Here is a 27104-nt window from a genome sequence, read left to right as displayed (position 1 = left end):
ACTGCATTCCAGCCTTGGTTTCATGTAAACTGCTTCTCTCCCTGGCAAAGAACACCAGCAAAAGCCATTGCGGACAGACTGCTAATATGCTAGCAAATGTAATCAGCTAATGCAAAAGAAACAGGAGGGCGGATACACTCCATTACCAGCAGTTCCAGAACATTATGATCTTGTAGGTGATACATTGCTATCTTAATGTGCATTAATTACAATTTAATATGTCATAACAGCCCTGTGGCATTTATGAAATAGCCTACCAGAAAAGGCTATGGTCCCAGAAAAGAGGTTTGTGTTTTGTTTTGTTTTGTGAGGGGCAGTTTGGGGTGTCTGGTTTGCTGTGAGTTTTTCGGGCTGTATGGCCATGTTCCAGTAGCAGTCTCTCCTGATGTTTCGCCTGCATCTGTGGCTGGCATCTTCAGAGGTTCTGTCGGCAGTGAGGCAAGTGGGGTGTATATATACCTGTGGAATAATGTCCAGAGTGGGAGGAAGAACCCTTGTCCATTTAAAGCAGTGGTTCCCAACCTTTTTTTGACCAGGTCCCACTTTGACCAGGGACCACTCTCCAACATTAGTACCAAAAGGGTTACAAATCAGTTTTTGGTCAACTTTAGATATGGGTTGGTTATCTGGAGTGCTGACTCAGAAAATTGCATTGGATAGACCACATCAGCTCTAGTTTCTGATACAGAACATATGCCATCCAGTAATCTCTATCTGCTCACCCATAGAAAACTATATTTAATAATCTAGAACTGACGTGGTCTATCCAATGCAATGGTCAGCTCTGCAGAAAGGAGCGGAAATAAAATTAATAAAATAAATAAATAAATAAATAAAGAGGTTCCCGGACTGGATTTTTGTTCTCATGGCTCACTGCTGGGCCGCAGCCCACAGGTTGAGAACCACTAGTTTAAAGCAAGTGTGAACGTTGCAATCAGCAAGCTTGAATAGCATTGAGTAGCCATGAAGCTGCAAATTTAGTCAGTGACAGTATATGCATAGAGGTGGCCTGGGCTTTGTTGCCTGGAGGCATCCTGTTTAGGAGGTGTTAACATTAGGAGAGAATGCTACTAAAACATGGCCATACAACCCGAAAAAAACTCACAGCAACGCAGTGATTTTGGCCATGAAAGCCTTCGACAACACATATTGGGATCTATTTTGCATGGAAATTGGTGTGAAATACATTTTAAGGATCAGTGACATCAACCTGGGCAGTACTAGGCACATTTACTTGTAATGACAAATATTGTTTAAGGTCACCATTAGCCCCTACGTATAAGGCATCAAAGAAACAGAAATGGATAAATATAGATTTCATGTTGAGACATGGGTCGCATTTCTATTATGCACATACAGTAGAGTCTCACTTATCCAACATAAACGGGCTGACAGAACGTTGGATAAGTGAATATGTTGGATAATGACAGATTAAGGAAAAGCCTATTAAACATCAAAATAGGTTATGATTTTACAAATTAAGCACCAAAACATCACATTATACAACAAATTTGACAGAAAAAGTAGTTCATTACACATTAATGCTATGTAGTAATTACTGTATTTACGGATTTAGCACCAAAATATCACAATGCATTGAAAACATTGACTACAAAAATGCATTGGATAATCCAGAACGTTGGATAAGTGAGACTCTTCTGTATATACAAATATGGGTATTCCAAAGTCCAAAATATGAAATGTTGGTGGTCCCAGGCATTTTGGATAATGGATTCAATTCTTGAGGCAAATCTTCATGTAGCCAAAACAGCATTTCACTTTTCTGGCGGCCTAGAGAGCAAATGGACAGTCTCATCTTCCTTCAGCTCATTACTGCTAAACACACAAGTACATCTCACTTCATAAAATAGGACTTATCCATAGGTAAGTAGGTATAAGGCTCCAGCCTAAATAATTCATGTAGAAGGGGCTATAGCTCAATGGCAGAGCTCATGCAAAAGCATTTGGATATAACCTCTCATTATTTATCTCAAAAAGAAGGGACAGGAAAACGCTTCCCTTTTCTGTTCTGAAGATCCCATGATCCCTGTAAACATTCTTGGACAAGATGGACCAATATAGATACAGACACACATTTGGAAACAAATCACAGCCAGAGCCTACATATTTGCCTGAACTCGTAAGTTATTTTCAAGGCAGATAAAGAAAAAGACTATTCCAGGGTCAGCAGGTTTGTAAAAGGACTGTTACATTTCACAACATGAAGAAACCTTTCTCTCTCCCTCTCTTTCTCTCTCCAGGCTATAAAACCTGTTTTATGAAAGTGAACCGGGCAATGGGATCCAAGATAAAGAACATTTGTCACTAGGAGCTCCCACTGCTCCTGGAGGCCTGGCTGAGACCCAGTTGCTCCAAAAATAACTCAGTTTTTAGGACTTCTTGGGAGACAGATGTTTCTTCCTCCAAATTAAAGGCAGAAGTTTGGGCCATAAACGGGTTTATCAGAAGCCACGAGGTTTCTCATTGCGCAACATTTTTCAGCGCTGAAGCGGACTCCGTAAGAACAAGAAAAACACTTTTGTGTTTAGTTCTCTTTCATCCAAACTGGCAAACCATGGTAACCACATGCAGAATGAAGCAACATTCAAAACCATCTCTAAAATTTTCATCAAGGAAGCTAGCATGTTACAAAGAAAAGGAGGGTTAGAGATTTCTATAGTGCAAACGTAGGAGCAAAATGCCTCTGTATGGAGCAAATATGTCCACTCATATGTACGCCTCTTATCGCCAACTGAATAGGCCTTTTCACTTTCCTAAGATCAAGCAGCAAGTTGCCTTTGAAGATGTGAGTTAGCTCTCCAAACAACAGATATACAATCTACAGCATGATACAGCATTTCCACCTGGTAAATTGTAACTATATGGTATATCCACTAGAGTTGTGCACTCTAGTTTTCCTTCAATACATCAATTCTTTCATTACTTTTGTTATCTTTGGGAGCACGTAACACAGTGGTTCTCAACCTGGGGTCCCCAGATATTTTGGCCTTCAACTCCCAGAAATCCAAACAGTTGGTAAACTGGCTGGGATTTCTGGGAATTGTAGTTCAAAAACATCTGGGGGGCCCAGGTTGAGAACCACTGAAAGCCCCCTCCTGATAAGAAAATCAGCTTGACACAAAAACAAAAAGAACTGATCCCGGCTCCTAATCTGCTTTTTGCGAATAGATTTCTTGCCTTGGAAAGAGTGTGTGTGTGGCTTTCAGAAAGCACAAACACTTGCCTACAACCACGCACATCTTCTAGATTAAGAAACAGAACTTGCCTCCTTATCTTAGTAAGAGTGTGTGCGTGTGTGGCGTGCAGGCCCAGAAAGTGTGTGTGCCTGACTGACTGCAGTCAAGCACCTCTCCTCTAGAGTAGAGAAAGACTGAAGAAGCCTCCTTTAAACATGTGCCTGCCTGCAGCTGAGCGCCTCTCTTCTAGAATAGAGAAAGAGTAAAGAAGCTTCCTTTAAACATGTGCCTGCCTGCAGCTGAGCACCTCTCCTCTAGAGTAGAGAAAGAGTGAAGAAGCCTCCTTTAAACATGTGCCTGCCTGCAGCTGAGCGCCTCTCTTCTAGAGTAGAGAAAGAGTAAAGAAGCCTCCTTTAAACATGTGCCTGCCTGCAGCTGAGCGCCTCTCTTCTAGAGTAGAGAAAGAGTAAAGAAGCCTCCTTTAAACATGTGCCTGCCTGCAGCTGAGCGCCTCTCTTCTAGAGTAGAGAAAGAGTAAAGAAGCCTCCTTTAAACATGTGCCTGCCTGCAGCTGAGCGCCTCTCTTCTAGAGTAGAGAAAGAGTAAAGAAGCCTCCTTTAAACATGTGCCTGCCTGCAGCTGAGCACCTCTCCTCTAGAGTAGAAACAGCTTAAATGCCTAAAATGATGGGAAGGGGAGCCTGGGAAGTCCCCCCCAATAGAAAATGGATCTTTCGAGACCCCAGAGTGAAAACAGATATTTACCTCCCCCCCCCCCCCCCAATTTCGAGAGGCTCCCAAAAACAGACTGCGGTCCCCACCAAAAGCCAGGACACGAAACAGATCAAGGTTTACCTGTTCTGCACAAGCCTAATATCCACTGTGGAAGCTTTGTATAAGCAAAGTCCTTACTGAAAAGGGTACTGTAAGGAAATGTATGTTACTTTATTTCTATAGATGATGTTTTAGCAAAAGGTAGCTTTCACCAGGAACAAAACTTTAAAGAAATAAACAACCAGCATCTTAAAATTTAAAAACTTTTATCACACAACCTTAGGATGGAAAGCACATGATCCCACACTTTGCAAAAATGTGGTTATCAGAATATAACCTTCAGCATCATTCTAATGTTATGCTGATTTCATTATAACAACTTTCCCAGGGGTTCAAATTTGGGAAAATATTATTATTGAACTTATTAAAAAGTTTAACGAGGCTGGGCTTAGCACAGCGTGTTAAACAGCTAAGCTGCAGAAAATCCTGCCGATTGAAAGGTTGGCAGTTCAAGCCTTGGTTGGGGTGAGCACCCACTGTCAGCCCCAGCTCCCTGTCCACCTAGCATATCGAAAACAGAAATGTGAGTAGATAAATGGGTACCACTTTAAGCAGGGAGGTAATAAAAGATGCCCATTAGGACATGCTGACAATTTGATTGAGAGGATATCTAAAGGATAACAAAGTTCCTTGACATGGAAGATGGAGTGACAGCTCCCCCCCCCCACCTCCGTGGCCGAAGTTGAGAACAGCGTCCAGATGCCGGAAATGGAAAAGACGGGAAAAGCTTTACTTCTGTTTATGTATTGTCTGTCTTTGTTAATTGTATATCAGCATTGAATGTTTGTTGTATATGTGTTCTGTAATCCGCCCTGAGTCCCCTTGGGGAGATAAAGCGGAATATAAATAAAGTATATTATTATTATTATTATTATTATTATTATTATTATTATTGAAAGTTATTTATCTATAATGATAAGATATAAAACATCTTATATCTTATTCTGCCCATTGGATGTAATGGTGTACAAGTCTGAGCATCCATAGTCAGGACGATATCCAACACTGCATTTCTCTCTCTCTCCAGTTTACTTCAGCTTGACTCAGATCATTGCCAATTTTATCATGCTTTTCTAAAACCATAAATATTTATACATGTAACACTAATTAAAACACACAAAAACTCTGATTCCCCCAAATCCAAACTGTAATGAACAAAGAAATGCATTATTCCATTACGGATCTAGCTGTCAAATGTCTTATAATGACTCATGATTTATACTGTTAACAGTTTATATGAAGTTATGTACCATCCAAGTTTTCTTTTAAATTACAGCACAAGGTACATTTAATATCCTTAATCCAGATTTTATTTCTCATGCATCCATTTGAACATCATGCCCAAATTTCTGGTCCAATTTTATTATGTTTTACCATTTAATCATCCATCTCCAATTTCAAAAGGCATATACACACTTTTCAAATTGCATGATCATCATCCTTGCACAATTCTAAATGAAACCAATGCTCTCCAGTTTCACTAGCTAGTTTCGTTTTATCTTGATTAAATCTTTCTTTGGTTTGCAAGTATGAAAACCAAAACTCTTTCTTCTCATGATAAATAATTATCATTCTGTGTTAGAAAATACTTTGTGAATGAAAATATATTTTCCTTACGCTTTCTGTTAATGTTGGTCTTTCCATTTCCCTGACGGTTCCAAAAGTCATTATCTGCACAATCAAGTTCCTTGAGGCTCTTTCCCGTGTTACTTTTCTTTTGAAAAAGATACTCAAGAGATATTTTGACAGATATTTTACTAACCACTGTTAAAAGGAAAAAAACAAGTTTGAGATCATGTAAAGGATCAAAAGGCTCTTAAAACAATGTCTTTTCTGCCTCTGTTTTCTATTTTCATCCTGACTATCCCCCACATTTCCTGACATACTGCCTCTTCTGTAAGCAGATACACTCTGGATTTTTCCCCATCTGTTCATTGTTATTTGTAATTCTCTGGCATCACAAAAGTGGTTTCTAAATTCCAATTGTTGTTTTTGGACACCTTTGACTTATTGCAACCTATCCTGGGGTTTTTAGGGATGGAGGATGTGTAATTCACCCAATATGTCCATGATCTAGTGGAGGATTGAACCCTGGTCTCCAGGGTTTTAGCCCAACTTTCAAACCACTAGACCACATTGGCTTCAATCCTGACAGTAAAATGCAAGTCTCTTTCCAAGTTAGAAAGAAAACCACTCTATAATAATGAAGTTAATATTCTCATATCAGCACAGTCAGTGCTCCATAAGAGAGCCTTTCACGTTTATTTAATAACCTGATAGATATTCTATCTTGAATGTTAGAATAAGAGGCAGTATGCTTTTTGTACAAGTGGCTGAAGAACATAAACAAGAAGATGTACTCCCAAGCTGGCTTCCCATTGGCATCTGGATAGCTGTTGTGGCAGCTGAACATCATAGCAGAAAATGGCTTTGAAAAACACAAGCATTCACACTGCATGGTAGGCATGGGCAAACTTTGGCCCTCCAGGTGTTTTAGACTTCAACTCCCACAATTCCTAACAGTCAGCAGACTGTTAGAAATTGTGGGAGTTGAAGTCCAAAACACCTGGAGGGCCGAAGTTTGCCCATGCCTGCTGTATAGGATTGCGTAATGGCAACTCACATTGTGTAGAATTGCTTGTGACAGGTTACTATATGAGAAGCTATATGTACCTGTAATCTGCTCTGAGTCCACCTCGGGGTGACATAGCATATTATTATTATTATTATTATTATTATTATTATTATTATTATTATTATTATTGCTTTTTAGGCATGCATCATTTTGCAACACAGTAATTCAGTTTTACTAGCAAACCGGAGATTAAACCAACTCCTTATGAGAGATATGAACACATACATTAATTGTAATAATGAAATGTATGAGAACACAACATATCTCATTTAAACCTTTCATTTATATTTTTAAAAATACATTATTTATTGCTTATTTCACATAGACTTAGAGGTTTCTTGTTACGTTCATGTAACACAGCGACACATTGCAGCTGATACACTAACATGTTGCGAGACATGGTTTGGAAAGCTCTGCTTCAGCATGGCTCCATGGTCAATGCCTGACAAAAGCATACCAGAGAATCATATTGGAGGACCTAGAAAGTGTCAGTTGGATGGAGTCAGAGGAATGGAGAACGAAGAGACATCAGAGACGTTGGTAAAACTATATACAAAGTTTTACTGACTTCAGTAATAATCAAGACAAACAGACTTGCAGACAATAGACACAGGACTCTCACTCTAGGCAGAACTCTGAACTGATGCAATCAGTAATGCACAAACATTTGTGTCTGGACACTCCCCAGTTCCAGTCACATATCAAGGTCAACACAGCTTCTTAGTAATTAACTCTTTCCAGACTATAGTACACTCTGGATGATGCAATCAGTATGCAATACAAACCAAGACACAAATTGCATTTAAATACTATCAATACACAAATCCCACATTAACAGAAAGAACACCCCTCTAACATTTCCATATCCTCCAGCATGACTCTATGGGAAACTTTTGAATTGCATAGGTTGGCCTAGAAAATGCCTGGATATTTTTTCAGATGTTTGTAAATGAAATAATAGATATTGGTTCCATGGATGCAGCCGTTTTATCAGACATAGACAAATGTTGGTTCTCCAGGTGTTTTGGACTTCAACTTCCACAATTCTTAACAGCCTGTAGGCTGTTGGAAATTGTGGGAGTTTAAGTCCAAAACATGCCCATGCCTGGGTTATACTTTACAAGAAACATCACACTTATCAGGACCATTATTCCCACCACTACCAATATTGTTCATGTAGCTTGCTTGTAAGCCAGATATGCTCCTACTCATTTCTCTTTTCTCACACTTAATGTGTTCTGTCACCCACTCCAACAATTAGTGGAAGTGACTGGCTGTGCTTGTTTGCGTTGTTCCTGGGCTTCTCTCTCCCCGCAGTGAGACCCGAAGACCATGTAATGCTGGAGCTGACAAGCATCTCCGCAACAGGGATGGCATGGCAACAGAAAAAGTAGTGGATGCAACTGTGTATGGGGAAAAAGAGGGAATTGGTGTTCCAGGATGAGACTTGGATTGTAAGAGGTCCCAAGGCATGAGAATATGAAGATCTTCATGGGCTAGAAATTGTCTGTGGCTCTATTTCAGGCATGGGCCAACTTCTCCCCTCCAGGTGTTTTGGACTGCAACTCCCACAATTCCTAACAGCCGGTAGGCTGTTAGGAATTGTGGGAGTTGCAGTCCAAAACACCTGGAGGGGAGAAGTTGGCCCATGCCTGCTCTATTTACAGCCCTTTGCAGGGCTTAAAATTTTACAGCTGGTTTGGTCCAGAGATGATTATTATTACTCTGAAAAAAGCATGGAACTCCATCATTGGCTTTCACCTCTTGTGCCCTCCTAATGAGATTCCAATTCCATGCATATCCACATCGGAAGAAGATCTTCTACTGATGCTTCCTATTTTCAGTAATTGTATCACAGAGTGCCCTGCCATGCATTGCTGTGCCCTTGTCTCATCACTATAATCAAGACATGGTGAATTTACTACATCACTTAGGAAGCAGGTCATTTGGACCCGAAACAGTTCTCCCCCACAGCTCAGAAGAGTTCACAGTTATCAAAATAATTATTTATGACATAAATTGTTCCCCAGCTGAAACTGTAAATAAACTCCCTGAGATTCTGCTAAGCCAAAACATGTTTCCCCACAAAACACATTCATTTCATGGTGTTCTTTCTTCTAAATTCTGTTCATTAGCTAATCTCCCCTAGTAAGAATCAACAGGACTTCCCCCAGAAACACATTAACAGATATTTTGTTCAAACTACTATGCATGATTGAATAAATATTTTAAATTACAACGGGAAAAAGGGATCCTGGGAGATTTAGAAATAAAACAGACATACTTCTAAATCAGTGGTTCCCAACTTTTTTTTTAATCAAACCCCACTTTGACCAGGGATCACTCTCCAACATTAGTACCAAACGGGTTACGAATCAGTTTTTGGTCAACTTTAGATTTGGTTCGATTATTTGAGGTGGTGCTTCAGAAAATTGCATGGGATAGACCACATCAGCTCTAGTTTCTGATACAGAACATATGCCATCCCGTAGTTCCCATCTACTTGTCCAAAGAAAACCATATTTAATAATCTAGAGCTGATGTGGTCTATCCAATGCAATTTTCTGAATCTGCACCCCAAATAACCCCAGGAACAGGCCTAAAAATGAAGATACCAAGGCGCTCCCGCTTCCAGGCACCACATGGAATGGCTCTGCTCAGGGGAGGGAGGAGGAGGAGAAGCAGCAGTCAGGAGGCTTGTTGTTGTGCCTTTTGTGGGTAGTCAGCCCCTCCCCTCCTATTTCCTCAGCACTATAAGAGGGTTTCACGAGACCAGTCGCTCTCGTTGCAACGGTGTAATAACAGTGAGGCTGTGGACCATATTTTAGTTCTTGGGGACCACTGGTAGTCCATGGACCACAGGTTGGGAACCACTGATCTAAATGTACTACTGTGAATGCACTATAAAATGCTTGTTAAATTTAACTTTAATAGTTTATTAGCTAAATCTAAGCTGTCTGTTTCATCGCTATCACCTCTTTGTGTTGGTGCTGTTCTAATACCTCTATCTCCTTTTTCTGACACACAATTTTAGGAGGCCCTTGACCAAAAAAAAGATAATTAAATATCCCCTGTGAGCTTATTTGGTGTTGCCAAGCAGACACAACAGTGACAATAAATTCTGTAGTGCTGGGTCATTTTCATTTCTGAGAATGCTACTGGCATACAGTCCCTTTGTGACACTGTGAAAAATTAAAAGCACAGCTTCCAGGCTCAGCTGTCCAATCTGGATCACAGTGCCATCAGAAAGAAAAGTTATTTATGCACAAAGGTTGAGAAATGTCCCCGATGAAACGACTGCCATCCTTGCAGCTGGTTGAGGACTTCTGAAAAGGAGCAGGCCAACCTGCGCTGTGGCACAACGGATTAAACCATTGAATCTGCTGATCTAAAGTTTGGTGGTTCAAAGACACGGGTTGGAGTGAGCTCCGCTGTTAGCTCTAACTCCTACCAACCTAGCAGTTCGAAAACATGCAAATGTGAGTAGATCAATGGGTACCACTTCAGTGGAAAGGTAATAAAGGCACCCATGCTGGCAACATGAGAAGGAGGTGTCTACGGAAAACAGGCTCCTCGGCTTGGATATGGAAGAAGAGCTCCTCCCCATGGCCAGAAAGCTGGAGATGAAAGTGGAACCTTGACCTTTGTTCTGTGTATTTGTATGTCATTGTTATTCCACTGTATTAAAAGGAATTGAATGTTTGCCTATCTGTGTATGTTGTAATCCACTCTGCGTCCCCTCGGAGAGATAGAGTGGAATATAAATAAAGTGTATTTTAAAAAATATTCTGGAAAAGGATGTATTTGCACTTTTTGGGCTCTTGGGCATCAACAGGAGTGAAACGAAATAATTATGATGCTTCAGGAATGCGGATTCTGCATAAGTGAGAAGAAATATGAATGAAAGGCATGACAGCTTGCTCATTTGCCCCTTTAACGACTGATGAGGCTTGCGATCACCAACACCAACTGCACCACTGGAACCATTAATGTCCCATTGATGTTGCATTTTCTCCTCTTACCCTGTTTCCCTGAAAATAAGACAGTGTCTTATATTAATTTTTGCTCCCAAAAATTTGCTAGGTCTTATTTTCAGGGGATGTCTTATTTTTCCATGGAGAAGAATTCACATTTATTGTTGAATCAAAAAAATGAATATTTATTATATACTGTACAGTAGTTATCTTCACAAACCAGCATAACCAGACAAACTGTGAATTCTATCAAGAATCTCTTGTTACTACCATTATTTCCATGTTCAACAATCTAGGGTACGTACATTTACTGATCCTCTGGTGTTCTGTTTGGCGGGCATGCTTCCAAACCAAAACTTTGCTAGGTCTTACTTTCAGGGGAGGTCTTATATTTAGCAATTCAGCAAAACCTCTACTAGGTCTTACTTTCAGAGGATATCTTATTTTTGGGGAAACAGGGTATCTCAAGGATCTGCCCATCTAGGGCTTCTTTGCGCATACTCCCAACAGCCAGTGTCTGTAACATTCCAGCTGTCTTCTCCAACAATTGTTGCTTCAAACTGCAGCAGCGGAATAAAACATGTCAAAATATTTAAATCAAAAGTAGACAACCTTCCTTGCTCTGTCAGATGGGAGTTTAAAATCATGTTTATTAAATACACAGTAAACAAATCTACAAATAAGCACTTCATGCATATCAATATAAACACATAAAATACATTAAGACAATACTGTTATTCTTCAAATGTCTTCAGCTTATTCTGCTCAGTTCTCATCAACTTTATTGTCTTACTCACAGCATTCTTAACCACAGATACCTGAATTAGTTTTGGCATAAAATGAACACATATCATGTATTTACCTAAAAGTATATGTTGTGTGGTATTATCTTCTTATATACAGCAATGTTCACTTGTCTGTTTCCAGACTTTACCTCAGGTTAACCAATAAAAAGCTGTGGTTCCATCAAGTTTCCCAGTTCCTATCTCACAAAGTAAAACATCACATATCAACCTAATAGTTCTATTCCATGCTGTTTTGCCTGAAGACTCCTACCAAGCTTGCCCATAGCCAGTATTTAGGACAGGGGTTGGAAAACTTATTTTCACCGAGGGCTACACCAGCCTTCTGATTGCCTTCAAAGGGCTGTTTGTAATTGTAAAACTGTATAAATGGAACTATGTTGCCCTGCATTGAAAGCCTCGTGGGCCACATAATATGACGTGGCAGGCCAGATTTAGCCCGCAGCCCTTGCGTTTGACAAGAATGATTTAGGAGATTGTGGGAACGGTAAGCCAGAATATCTAGAGAGCCAAAGGCCTTCACCTTTGATCTAGAGGCTCCATTGGGATCATAATGCTACGCAGAGTCGCACTGGGATACATCTTCCCAAATCCAACAGAACTTGGTTCTGATGATACTTGCATAGAAGTAGTATATGGGTGCCTAACACCTTGAGTGTGCCCGGTGAGGCTGGCAATAGATCAGCAAATCCCAAAACGTGTATCAAATGTAGGCCAGATCACCGTGTGCCCAAGGGAACTGTTGTTCCAAAAATACATGAAGAACTAGTTGTATGGATCCAGGCCAAGGCATTTATTTATCCATTCATCATATTTTGAACCCCTTCTAACAAAAGTTCTTGGAATGGCTTGTACAGTACTATAAATAAAAATACAGTACACAATAAAATCAGCACAGGAAATACTAAGAGCACAGACTAAAATATTTAAAAGCAGCCAGAATCCCTGGGAGAAGAGAAGTGTTTCAGCTTGGTGCTAAAAAGATAACAATGTGGGCAGCAGGCAAGTTTCCCAGAAGGACGTATTCTACAGGAAGGGAACCACAACTGAGAAGGTCTTCTCTTTTGCGGCCACCAACCTAACACCATTAAAAATATGGCTTTCTATATTATTGTGTGTCTGAGTCATGCAGTTATAAAAGGCTCTTTCATTTTGTGCAACTCAAACAATAGTCTCCATTCTGCTGGGCAGAACCAAAATGGAACATAGGGTTGTATGTTTTCCGGGTTATATGTCCATGTTCCAGAAGTATTCTCTCCTGACGTTTTGCCCACATCTATGGCAGGCAACCTTTGAGGATGCCTGCCACAGATGTGGGTGAAACATCCTGAAAGAATACTTCTGGAACATGGACATACAGCCCGGAAAACACACAACAACCCTGTGATCCCGGCCATGAAAGCCGTCGACAACAAAATGGAACATATCTCCAACAACTTGGTTCAAAGGTAAATATATCACTTTCTCCATTCAACTGCATATAATTGAGTATTTTCCATCAGCTAGGGCAAAACATTAAGAAAGTTATTTCTCTTGTACAATAAATTTAGTTATAGAAAGGTTCTATATCTCTGGTGTAAATATGACATCATAGAGAACTGGGCAAAATTCTCTGTGCAAATCTATTTATTTCCCCCTGCAATGGTTAAGAACCATTAAACCTGACTGTGATCTCATTATCAAGATATTTCAGTGATGAACAGAAATGATGTAGAGTTGGATCAGACCTACAGAAATTAACATAATCTATGAAAGAGCTGGAAAAGACCCAATGAGATTAATAAAACTTGAGTCAGCCATTACTAAAACCCTCCTTGATTTCAGTGGATTTACTCCAAAGATATTAGATCCTGATCCAACTCTATATGTTTTAAGAAATGCTGTTAATACACATCGAAACAAGTTTATTGCAACTAAGCCTCACTCAAAGCAAAGGAATCAAATTTCATTCTCATTTGTCCTCACTAATGTCCATTAAACATGCAACCCAACATCTGCTCAAATTGAAGTAGGTCACAACTCAGTAAGTGTAGATTGCAATCTAATTCTTTATATGTCTGCTCAACAACAGTGTCCATTAAGTTGATGGGATTCGTTACACCACATTTTTAAAAATTGTATTTGTCATGGCTCCTCAGTTTTATGTATGAAGTTCAGGGTGGTGAGAGCTTGGCTTGTAGGAAGAAAGTTCAAATTCAACCCCTGATCCTCCACTTTAAAAAACTCAAATAAATAGTGTAAGTGCACCATCCCTTCCCTCTAGTTAGAACAAAGATAGTGAAGGTTAAACAGACCAGTAACTTGGGTCAATAAGGAATTACCTAATGTCTTCTTGGTTTTAGTACAAGACCAAAAAAAAAATTCAGGAAGCAAATAACTCCAAAAGCCTTTACATGCTATATTTTATGCCTGTGTTGCTGCTGTTGTTGTTGTTCCTCACATCAAGTCTAGAGTTCAAGCTGACATACCATTCTCAAGGCTTTGGATCTCTCATTATGAATTATTCATCTGGATCACTAGCTAAATGAGTATCTCAGAAGAAGAGGAAGACAGTTATGCCCTGAGATATTCTTGGGCTTGAAGAACCTATAACTGGTGGGGACATGCGATGCTGAATGTTTCAATGAAACCAAGCTTTAAGACTTACAACACAAAGGCTATATGCACAAAGAGAAGGAAAAACTGATCTCGAATAAATGTCATTGGGTTGTGGATCCAGCGATCTTCGCTTTCCTAATCCTAAAGATCTGCTACAATGGAGCAGAATAAGCAATCTCCAAACAGCCACTGGGGGCTTGTCTAAATGGACTAAATGGACACATTGTAGGCAATCTGATCCTGACACATGATGTCCAAGACAAGCCATTTGCAATGTTTTTGCTTGGATGTAAATACATTTTAAAGGCTTTCCCTTTTATACTGAGGTTTTGCAGAAAATCTGGACTTTTAGGGCTGTGATTTGCCCTCCAGGCGGCACTGCTTTGCTATGGAGTTTGTGAAGGAGTTTCTGTTGGGTGGAACTGGTTGGTGGGCATTGATCATGACTGCCAGAAATTGGTTCATTCTTTGTATAGATACTCACATATCAGTATTAGCGCACCTCCGCTTAACAGAAAATATGTTTGGGTTGCAATGAGTTTTCCAGGCTGTATGACCATGTTCCAGAAGCATTTTCTCCTGATGTTTCGCCCACATCTATGGCAGGCATCCTCAGGGGTTGTGAGGTCTGTTGGAAACTAGGCAAGTGGGGTTGATATATCTGTGGAATGATGTCCAGGGTGGGAGAAAGAACTCTTGTCTGGGTTGCTGTATGTTTTCCAGGCTGTATGGCCATGTTCCAGAAGTATTCTCTTCCGACGTTTTGCCCACATCTATGGCAGGCATCTTCAGAGGTCGTGAGGTTACCTCATGACCTCTGAGGATGCCTGCCATAGATGTGGGCGAAACATCAAGAGAGAATACTTCTGGAACATGGCCATACAGCCCGGAAAATATACAACAACCCCGTGATCCCAGCCATGAAAGCCTTCGACAACACATAGAACTCTTGTCTGTTTGAGGCAAGTGTGAATGTTGCAATTGGCCACTTTGATTAGCATTTAATAGCCTTGCAGCTTCCAGATAAGAAACAATTGGGGCCAGCTAACACCTCCCAACAAAGGATTCCCTCAAGCAGGAAGCAGCCAGGCTTTCAAGCTGCAAGGCTATTAAATGCTACTCAAGGTGGCCAATTGCAACATTCACACTTGCCTCCAACAGACAAGAGTACTTTCTCCCACCCTGGACATTATTCCACAGGTATATAAACCCCACTTGAGAAGTTTCCAACAGACATCACAACCTCTGAGGATGTCTGCCATAGATGTGGGTGAAACATCAGGAGAGAATGCTTCTGGAACATGGCCATACAGCCCGGAAAACTCATAGCAACCCAGTGATTCCGGCCATGAAAGCCTTTGACAACACATGCATAAAGGGAAAAAAGTAGAAAGGCCATGGCCCTGCACCCAAGAATAATGCAAAGGATTTGGAAATGCAGACAACCCTCTAACAGAGAAGTGATTTCTGTAGGAGGGAATGTGTAGCCAGTAATGGCGATCTCACCACAATGTATCACCACAAGATCAATGCAGACTGGCGAAATACGGTGCCAAATATCTTTTCAACAGTGTAAACAAGGAATAAGTGAGTCATGACCCCATAAGTAAGCAGTTTCTTGACCCAATTCTCTACCAAGAAATATATTTACCTAATATGCAGTATGTGGAATAGATGGGTAAATGAGAGATAAACAGAAACCGAGCCATAGATCTAATGCAAAAGCCAAGACAGACCTGCAGCTCCAGCATGACACAGCTGGTTGAGATGCTGTGCCTCACCCTAAGCACTTTATTAAGTGGTGCTTCAAATTCCAAATGTTTAACCCTGTAGCAGTTCCGTTAAACCAAGATACAAGAAGCAGCTTTGTTCTAGCCCCAAAGCAATGTTTGGAAAAATTAGGCTTTCCCAGAGTCTTAGGGATGTGTCTTTATGGACTACAACTCGCAGAATGCTCCAGCTAGTATTGCAATGGTGGCTGAGGGATTCTGGTAGTTGTAGTCCCAAATGTAGGGTTTTCACAGCCTTAGGCCTTGCTATGTGCCTGTCTTGCCCTTTAAATACCCTGTTTCCCTGAAAATAAGACATCCCCAGAAAATAAGACCTAGTAGAGGTTTTGCTGAATTGCTAAATATAAGGCCTCCCTCGAAAGTAAGACCTAGTAAAGTTTTTGTTTAGAAGCATGCAGGATTGGTAAATGTACATACCATAGATTGTTGTACATGGAAATAAAGGTAGTAACAAGAAATAATAATAATAATAATAATAATATAACAATAATAATTTTATTCTTGTATCCCACCTCCATCTCCCAGAAGGGACTCAGGGCAGCTTACACAGGGATAAGCCCAACAACAACATACATTTACATACAAACAGAAATTTAAAACAGTAATTTTAAAACAGTATAGCAATAAAATATAATATAGAAATTCTTGAAAGGATTCACAGTTTGGTTATGCTGTTTTGTGACGACAACTACTGTACAGTAGATAATAAATTTTCATTTTTAAAAATTCAACCATAAATGTGAATTCGTCTTTGTGGAAAAATAAGACATCCCCTGAAAATAAGACCTAGGGCATCTTTGGGAGCAAAAATTAATATAAGACACTGTCTTATTTTTGGAGAAAGAGGGTAACAGTCTCTGCTCTTGGTATCTTTGCCCAGGAATGACTTTGGCTAGTTCAGACAAGTAACAGCAACCCAAACTAGTCCCATAGGAGGGAGATCAGCAATAGCTCAGTAGTAGAAAATAACCTGGAGTCGGATTACAGAGTAAACCACCTGCATATACCTTCAGCTTTGTTCCTTCCCCTGCTCCCTATCAAGTCAAAAACTCATCTCATGTCAGAAGAATATGCATGATCTCATTTTTAAAAAGACAGAAGAGGAAAAAATAAGGGGAGAAGAAAAAGGTTTCCTGACAACGGCATCAGCTGATTGTAGGAACTACTGAAATAACAGAAATGGCATTGTGTAATGATCGCAAAAGGAGGGGAGCAACCAGGAAAGCAAGGAAAAATGCCTCGCATCTGTACTTTGGGAGAATTATGTAATTTTTAAAAAGGACTCTTTATCTCTGAGAATACTGAGCATGTGCTCACTCCCTCAGATGTTATTAGCTGGCAATTCCCATCCGCCTATTGAACAGCTCTTACCACCAGGAGGTTCTTAATGTACTTTAGGTGGAACACGAGCCGTACAATGTGTTTTCTAAGTACGACTGTCATTGTATTTTCTTCACCTTGCTGTTCCAGTTTCTTCGCTTCTTTTATATTGCACTGAGCTACAGTCACGATCATAAGAGAAAACCCTGAACACACACTTTGTATTTTGTATCTGAAGTGTTTGCTTTCCTGCTTTCTTCTCTGGTGCCGCAAAACAACAGCAGACCTTGTGTGTCTCTGCATTACGCAACATTAGACTCCCAAGGAAGTGATCCACTTGTTCCATTGTCAAGTGTACAGCTAATAACATGGCAACCTGGTCTCTGGTTTCTAAAGTAGTTAAGTGAACATTTGATGTTAGCAGGAGGAGGAAAACCAGGAGGAACTGAACTTTCGACAAGTACACTTGGCATTAGAAGAGCAATCCTTTCTTAAACTGAGACACACAAAGGTATAACCAGGAGCAGTACTATCCAGATTGTCCTGGACAGTTGAAATTTTGAACTTGAATTCATAGCATGCAGTCAACATGTTGATTTTTTGGATCACAATTCCCAGAATCTCCAACCAGCATTTTCATGCCAGCAAAAGAGTAGGTGATGTTGTTAGAGTGGAACACACATTGGTTTTGGTCAACCATAGTGAATGGTGAAAGCAGATGGGATCTGCAATCCAAAAACATCTGGGAGAGATGTTCCCCACCCCATAATATATGGGAAGCCTAATTGCTGTCCTTTATTTTATAATATAAATATATTATACTATAATTTAAATTCTAAATTCTAAAAACATCTTAAACTTTTTCACAACTTATAACATGTTAAGACAGTTAAGGCGTTAAAGAGAATGAAAATTATGTTCATATACAAATTGGATAAACAGATTAGATTCCAAAGACCTTAATGAAAATGTGTCCATCAACATATTTATGTACTAGCTTGGGAATCCGGCGGTGCTCAGGTTATTTACAAAATAAAAGGCATTGTTTGTTTTGGGGCATTAGGTAATATCAGTGTGGTAATTTGTAGCTTTATTTCTTGGAAAAAATCCACTTTCCTGTTGTTTTTTAATGAATGCTCCCATTAGAAAATGCTTAAGGATGTGAGTGAACTGCAGTTCCCAAAATCGTGGCTCAATCACTCCAAACTCCACCAGTATTCAAAGTTGGCCATGTTGGGTCTGTGTGCCAAGTTTGGTCCAGATCTGATGTCGGCTGGGTTCAGGGCTCTCTGCATAAGGGTGAACTACAACTCCCAAAATCAAGTTCCACTCCCCCAAACCCCTACTGTATGTTCAGTTGGTCATGGGGCTCCTCCGTGCCAAGTTTGATCACAGTCCATTGTCGATAGGGGACACAGTTTATTTGGGTGCAGGTGAACTATAACTCCCATCGAGGTCAATTTCCTTCAAACGTCTCTAGTATGGGGTTGTTGTATGTCTTTCGGGCTGTGTGGCCATGTTCCAGAAGCATTCTCTCCTGACGTTTCGCCCACATCTATGGCAGGCATCCTCAGAGGTTGTGAGGTATGTTGTGAGGTATGTCTCTAGTATGTTCTGTTAGTCATGGGGGTCTGTGTGCCAAGTTAAGTACAGGTCCATCTTTTGTGGGGGCCGCAGTGTGGTCTCTGGAAGTGAGTGAAGGTACTGTAAGTCCCATCATCCGTGGGAGGATTGGTCCAGATCCATTGCTGGTTGGGTTCACAGTGCTCTCTGGTTGTAGGTGAACTACAACTCCTATAAATCATGGTGGACTCTGCCCAAACCTCTTGTTCAGTTGCTGATCAATTCTTCTGTTTGCTATGTGCCATAGAAAAGGGTAGGAAAGGGTAAGGGAGAGGCAGTGGGTAGGGTCATGCAAATTCCACACCAATGGAGAGAGAAAGATTCCCTGGGATGTCCATACTGGAGGAAAAACAAAAAATCTAGAAGGAAATGGTCCCCCTATGAAAGCCTTCACTTGGATGGTGAGCAGTATGGTGTTGGTGGAGGACATTGGCATAGTTTGGTCAACATGTTCATTAGCTATAACCTGAAATGTCATTGGAGGGAGTGCTTTTGGTGTGGAGCTGTTTGTGGAGGCGGGAGCCTGTCTGTGTAAGTGGATACCTCTGTCACATGCACATGTAAACATTGTCACTTTTATTATGTGTATAGATTGTATACCTAGAGTAACATTTCTTTTGCATGGCACTAGATTCCTATATTTTCAGACAAGAGGATTCTATCTGCCCCCACTTTCACCAGAAGGAAACGCAATGTCTCCCCCCAAAAAATCACTTTGTTATTCGATGACAGGAAACATATAGCCCCGAGGTTTTTCACAACACCACAATTGCACAACACCAATTACCACTCCGACCTATCAGTTGCCTCCGGAGGATAACGGGACTGTACATCACGCACTTGTGCACACTTGGCTGCATGCCCACAAAATGGGAGCAATCCTCCCAGGAAGACAATGGTCTGCCCTGAACAGGCCTTTTTCGGAAGCAAGTCCTATTGCCTTTCATGGTGATTTACAAAACAATCCAGGGGTCTTTACTCAGAAGCAAGTCCAACAGTATTTAAGAATAATAATGCTTCACACACTTATGGAGATTGCAAGTAGCTTTAGTTCCTGATTGGAAGGGTTAGGCCTATAACCTATATGGAGTTACAAAATCTACATTAATCTCTAAAGGGTTTCTGCTCATATGCTCATTTAATACGCATTAATAATAAGAGATGCAATGGCTGAACTGCTGATCTAAAGGTTGGCGGTTCAGATCTGCAAGACGGGTTGAGCTCCCATCTGTCAGCTCTAGCTTCCCATGCAGGGATATAGAGAAATCCCCCGCAGGATGGTAATACATCCAGGCATCCCTGGGCAATGTCTTTGAAGACAGCCGATTCTCTCACACCAGAACCAACTTACAGTATTTTCTCAATTTGCTTCAGACACAATTAAAAATGCATTGAATTGCAATAGGTCGTAGAGTGCAAGTTTTGCATACAGAAGATCTCAGGTTAAATCTAAGGCATCTTCAGTTTGGTCCAGGAAAGAATATTAGGCCCCTTCTACACTGACATATAATCCAGATTATCTGCTTTGAACTGGATTATATGAGTCTACACTGCTATATAATCCAGTTCAAAGCAGATAATATGGATTTTATATGGCAGTGTAGAAGGGGCCAATGACAGTAATACAATGAAAGTTAAGAAGTGTTATATTTTCACCCTCCCCGGCTCTGCAATGCATATTTACACAGGACAGGTTTTTTAATCTGTGATGGCAAGTAGGTTTATAAATGCACAGGGCAACAGGAATTAATTGGTTGGTATAAAATCATAATGTTTATATGGTGACAGATTGAGACAAGTAAATTGCTCCCATTCAAATGTCTGGACGAAACAGCTTTTACTGCTCAAAAGTTCTCACAGTAACTGGAGGGAAAAGGGCATTGTAGGCTTATCCTCCTGATCAAATTCTGTACATGCTCTGGTAATGCACTCCTCATTACATGCTAGTGCCATGTTTGAATATTAGGAAAGGAGAGTAGCACTAAAATACCCACAAACAGAGAAAGAGAGGGAGATAGAGAAAGTGTGAACTCTAAATTAACTTCTTAATAAGCAATGAAAAGGGTAGTGTGATTTAGGGGTTTGTACTATAATTGTGGAGATGAAAGTCTGAATCCTCTTTCAGATCCCACCTGCACTACCATATAATCCAGTTTCTAAATTCAGATTACCTGCTTTGAACTGGATTATATCTCAGTGTAGGCTCATATAATCCAGTTCAAAGCAGATAATCAGAAACTAGATTATATGGCAGTGCAGATCCAGCCTCACTATGGAAATCCAATCCATGACCTTGGACAAGTCCCGCTGTTTTAGGCTGAGAGGAAGACAAAGATAAACACATTCTAAACGGATCTTGCCACAAATTGTGAGTTTTAAATGCAATTTTGAGTGTATATTTTAATCTGTATTTTCATCTAAATCCACACTGTATTATATAATTGTTTCTAGATTTGTGTATTTGTTCTGTTTTAAACTGTGATCAAAGTGTGGGGTTGTTAGCCGCCTTGAATCGCCATGGGGAGAAAGGCAGGGTAGAAATAAAATAAATAGATAGACAGATAGACAGACAGACAGACCTCCATGACAGGATTGCTTTAGAGTTGTTACAAGCTGGAAATGACTTCAAGACACATAGCAATTATCACTTCTAAAGAAATATGTGTGGAATTAAAGACCATACCCACAAGTATCAAAGAATGTTACAAGTGTTCAGAATTTTCTTCTTATTTTCTTTGACATGTCTGCAAACTATAAGTTGAGCATATTGTTGAAGGCTTTATAGGTTGAGCATCCCTTATCCAGAATTCCAAAATGTAATATACTTCAAAATCAAAAATTGTCCACATGAGTGATGGAGAGAATGACATCTTTGCTTTTTGATGGTTCAGTGTACCCGCACTTTGTTTCATGCACAAAATTATTTAAAACATTGTGTATAAAATTACCTTCTGGCTTTGTATATAAAGTGTATGTGGAACATTAATGGGTTTGGTGTTTAGATTTGGGTCCCATCTCCAAGATATCTCATTATGTATGCAAATGCAACAACAGATATTCCATATTAAAAAAAAAATCCAAAATACAGAATACTTCGAGTCACAAGCATTTCCAATAAAAGATACTCAATCAGTATCAAAAGCGGATTTAGATCACTACACTCTTTCCCCTTGGTTGCATTTTCTTCATGGAAGAGCACTACAAAATACTGAAAGACTATTACTTTCAGCGTGAAGGCTATTTGCACACTGAAGGCAATGCCCATTGGATGTCCAGTATGATTCTTGGATTCTCTTCCTTTTGCAGATAAATATGGCATTCAATTTCCATCTTTTGGATCAGCCACATATCTTCAACCAGACATGAGGAAATGCAAGGAAGCATTGCTTGTTTGCCCTTTCCAACCACAATTTGGACCTTAATTAATCCCTTTTGTTGATCCTGGGCTGGGGACTAAAGAAGAGACAATATGGGTACGATACCACAGATGTGCAGTGCAAAAAACCCTGAACTCAAGGAAATTGTGTCCCGGAGCAAAGTACAAGTAAGAGCATTTTCTCTTACTAGTTGACCAAGCCAGAAGTTGTATGTAAAGATGTAGCCATTTTTGTCTGTTTTAGTATGAAAAGACACAGAAAGAAAACAGTTTGTAGCATAAGCTTTCATAAACTTGGTCTACTTTGTCAGTTGCTCCAGATGCAGAATATTTGGGTTTTCAGTTAGTCTCAAAGGCGCTACAAGAACCCTTTGTGTACTAACCCAGTAGTTGTTTGTGATGGAAATACACAGCAGCTCTCTCACCTATTCATCAAGTCCACTTTCTCCAGTCTTTGCACACTAGAATTTCTTCTGGTTTACTTTCCAACTCCCATTGTTGCTATCTTTCAGTGTGTCAACATGGAGCACTGAATAGTCAAGAATGCTTCAGAGTGGCAATGGGGTTAGACCAGGCATGAGCAAACTTGGGTCCTCCAGGTGTTTTGGACTTCAACTCCCACCATTCCTGACAGCCTCAGGCTTCCTTTCCCCCCTCAGCTTAAGCGGCTGAGGGGGAAAAGGAAGGGGCCTGAGGCTGTCAGGAATGGTGGGAGTTGAAGTCCAAAACACCTGGAGGACCCAAGTTTGTCCATGCCTGGTTTAGACTAAATGACTCAAACCATCCTCCCATCTTGTCTACATGTCTTGACTCCTCAGAAATGCAAATGTATACTATTATTTTCCTACCCCTTCTCTTCTCTAAATTCTCTTTCAGTGCTTCCCTAGAATGAAGCTAGATTAGATTAGTACTATCTAATTTAATCTATTTTAGAATACAGTTCTCATAATAAAGACCTGATTTGCTTCCTCCAAGTCATTGGTGCCTTTGCTCTTTCACCAGGATCTCTAACCACTATATGCGCTCTCTATCACAGGGGTCCCCAAACTAAGGCAGAAGGATGTTGGGCTAGTTGTTATTATTATTATTATTATTATTATTATTATTATTATTATTATTATTATTGTATGACACAGCAAACAAGATAGATATGCTGGATTTCGTATCACAAAATCACAAGTCGAACACTTCCCAAGTGTCTAGGACTGTGTGATGTATTTTCGGATGATGCATGCAGATCCCAGTAGGGTGGCCTTTTGCAGTTGGCAGATCGTAATTTTGTCAATGCCTATTGTTTCCAAATGCAGGCTAAGATCTTTTGGCATGGCACCCAATGTGCCGATCACCACCGGGACCACCTGCACTGGTTTCTGCCAGAGTCTTTGAAGTTCAATCTTGAGGTCCTGATAGCGGCTGAGTTTTTCCTGTTGTTTTTCGTCAATGCGACTGTCACCTGGGATGGCAACATCAATGAACCAAACCTATTATTATTATTATTATTATTATTATTATTATTATTATTATTATTATTTGTTGGCCAACTATAGTCCGGCCCTCCCAACAGTCTGAGGGATCATGAACTGGCTCCCAGTTTTAAAAGTTTGGGGACCCCTGCTCTATCACTTTCCCTACACCCCATAAACTATCCTAGTTATTCAAAAGTATAGGGAGGACTGTGTCCAATTACAAGAAGATAAACAAGATTCAGCTGCCAGGCCAATTGGCTTTTGGCCATGCCACAGAGAAGAGTACCATCTTGTCCTGAGGCATCAAAATGTCTTGGCCCAGCCCTGGTTGCATCTACAAACATGAGCTCACTCTTAGTAATTATTGGAAGGCTGAGCGGGGGCCTTTTAATCTTTACTTCAATATGATCAGTGCGGCACAGGTTTTCCATTCAGATGAGAACTGGTTGAGGCATGTGCATGTTTTTAGAATATCTGTCAAGCCTCTCATTGGGTGAAGCAGCACAGATCCTGAGAGCACGCCCCTTTTAGTGCTGACAATGCAATGGACTCCAGGAAGCCACAATCCTCCACCCATTCACAAGGAAGTTACTTCTGAGTAAGGACAGCATCAATTGAACTTGGTGGTGCATGTAATCCCTCTCAAGGGAAGTAGTAAAAGGTAAAGGTAAAGATTTTCCCCTGACGTTAAGTCCAGTCGTGACCGACTCTGGGGGTTGGTGCTCATCTCTATTTCTAAGCCGAAGAGCCGGCGTTGTCCATAGACACCTCCAAGGTCATGTGACCAGCATGACTGCATGGAGCGCCGTTACCTTCCCACCGGAGCGGTACCTATTGATCTACTCACATTTGCATGTTTTCGAACTGCTAGGTTGGCAGGAGCTGGGGCTAACAGTGGGCGCTCATTCCGCTCCTGGGATTTGAACCTGGGACCTTTCGGTCTGCAAGTTCAGCAGCTCAGGGCTTTAATACACTGCGCCACCAAAACCTTATACCAGGGGTCCCCAAACTACGGCCCGCAGGCCATATGCGGCCCATCAAAGCCTTTTATCCGGCTCCCACAGCACAAAGCCAGAAGGGGGTTGGGCTAAATGGCCCAAGGGGTCTCTTCCAACCCTTATTATTATTATTATTATTATTATTAATAATAATAATAATAATATTGAGGCTGGGAGGCATCTGTCAGGGGTGCTTTGCTTGTGCTTTTGGTCCATAAAGGCAGAACGGGGTTGGTATTATTATTATTATTATTATTATTATTATTATTACTACTACTACTACTACTACTTGGTGGCCAACTATAGCCCGGCCCTCCAACAGTCTGAGGGATTGTGAACTGGCTCCCAGTTTTAAAAGTTTGGGGACCCCTGCCTTATACCTTCCTCTAGTAAAAGTAAAGGTTTCCCCTGACATTAAGTCCAGTCGTGACCAACTCTGGGGGCTGGTGCTCATCTCCACTTCTAAGCCGAAGAGCCGGCGTTGTCCATAAACACCTCCAAGGTCATGTGGCCAGCATGACTGCATGGAGCGCCATTACCTTCCCGCCGGAGCGGTACCTATTGATCTACTCACATTTGCATGTTTTCAAACTGCTAGGTTCCTCTACTCTCCCACTATTTGTTTCCTCCTGTGACCACCACCAAGCCCTGTTCCCTGCTAAGTGATGGACTATTTGCACATGCCTGTCCTGCCCCATTCCCTAGACAAGAAAATAGGGAAAGAAGGGTTGCACCGGTGGGAGTGAGAGAGGCAGCCTTCCTAGGAACACAAAAAACTGACTTTTACTCAGTCATACTATCGGTTCATCTAACCTTGACTGTCAACAATGACTCCCCATGATTCTGTTAAGATTATTTCCCAGTTCAGCTGTTCCTCATAAGAACCAGGCCTAACATTCTTTATCTCCTGAGATCTGACAATGTGGGGTGTGTTCAGCATGATAAGGAGGACTCATAGAATTGTAGAGTTGGAAGAGACCTCACAGGCCATCCAGTCTAACCCCCTGCAAGAAGCAGGAAAATCACATTAAAAGCATCTCCGACAGATGGTCATCCAGGCTTTGCTTAAAAGCCTCCAAAGAAGGAGTTGCACCCGTGGGAGTGAGAGAGGTAGCTTTCCTAGGAACACAAAAAGACTTTTACTCAGTCATACTATCGGTCCATCTAACCTTGACTGTCAACAATGACTCCCCAAGATTCTGTTAAAATTATTTCCCAGTTCAGCTGTTCCTCATAAGAACCAGGCCTGACATTCTTTATCTCCTGAGATCTGACAATGTGGGGTGTGTTCAGCATGATAAGGAGGAAGGTCATCACAGACTTGCCAAGAAGTGGGATGCACTGAAGGAATGGAAGGACTACGCTAAGCAGGAGGAAAGGAGGAGAGGGTGGGATAAAAGGCACTTACTGGGATGTGGACTCGCAACAAGCGCTTCTTCTGGCCGGAGCTTTTCTTGCAGCCGCTGCTGGAAGAGGCATCTTTCTTCTTCTTGGTGTCCATGGCAGTGCTCCCCATTTCTTTGGTGCCACCTCAATTCAGACCCAGCAGACCGACTCTGATCTGAAGAGTCAGTCCAGCAAGGTTGTCTCAGATGCAAAGCCCTTCTGGGTATCTGCTGAGGGTTTCTTTTTTGTAGAGTCTCAGGAAAAAAGGGGAGGGATGTCAGCAGAAGGTGAAAGTTTGATGAGCAAAGGATAGGTTGACAAAAAGGTGCAAGAAGCTTGTTCCATCCATGGTCTGGAAGGAGGAGCACCAGTCCTGGCAACCTTTGGGACACTGAGTCTGGAGGGAATCCTGTCCCTTGTCAGAAAGAGCTGATGCTGAGCGGTTGGTAAAGTTGCCAGGTGGGCATCTCCTTTCGCTCAGGCTGCCAGAAGGGAGGAAGTCTGAAAATGCATGGGAGCAAAGCGGAAAAAAGGCAGAGAAGGGAATCAATAGTGCCTTGAAGCGCCACTCACTCTTTCTCTCTGGCTTTTGCCCAAGCCCTTCTCCTTGGCTGCCAGGCAGGAGAAGGAACTCGGAGCAAAGAGATGCAATTCTACTTGAAAATCTGGTTTCCTCTTCGTGCTGCAAAACAAGACTCCCAGCCAAGGCGGGTGCTGAAAAAAGAGGGAGGAGAAAAGCAGAGAGAGCCTTGGGTCGGGTTCCTCTTTCGGGCTTTGCAAGGAGACTCTTCTGACAGCTGCTGATCTACCCAAAAAAGAGGAGGAGGGAAAGAGAGAGGGAAGGGACTGGAGCAAAGCCAGCTCAGGGAAGGAGGGAGGGAGGCGCAGAGCAGGGTGTGAGTGTGTGGCGTTGTGTGTGTGTGCCTCTCTCTTGCGTCTGAACAGGAAGTGCACAATCACGAAAGGCAACTTTCTCCTCTCTCTCTCTCTCTCTCCAAAGGCGCACGCCCCTTCTCTTCGGAGGAGCCAAGGTCGCCAAGGCTGGCAGGAGAAGGAGGAGGAGAAGGACCTTCCTTGGGGTTTCTGCAGCTCCTTGCCTCCTACA

General features: G+C 41.3%; 1 protein-coding gene across 1 annotated transcript in view; it reads right to left on the bottom strand.

The window, feature by feature from the left end:
* Positions 1-26836, bottom strand: part of prkag2 (protein kinase AMP-activated non-catalytic subunit gamma 2) — a 223253-nt gene extending 196417 nt beyond the window's left edge. Inside the window, exon 1 of the mRNA XM_062957929.1 lies at positions 26022-26836. Coding sequence (XP_062813999.1) covers positions 26022-26129 — 108 coding nt within the window. The 5' untranslated portion in view covers positions 26130-26836. The remainder of the gene's footprint in view (positions 1-26021) is intronic.
* Positions 26837-27104: the final 268 nt, after the last annotated feature.

Source organism: Anolis carolinensis, chromosome 6 (assembly GCF_035594765.1).
Source record: "Anolis carolinensis isolate JA03-04 chromosome 6, rAnoCar3.1.pri, whole genome shotgun sequence".
Taxonomy (NCBI): Eukaryota; Metazoa; Chordata; class Lepidosauria; order Squamata; family Dactyloidae; genus Anolis; species Anolis carolinensis.
The sequence above is the reverse complement of the archived record's forward strand: the minus strand, read 5'-3'. Positions and strand labels throughout refer to the sequence as shown.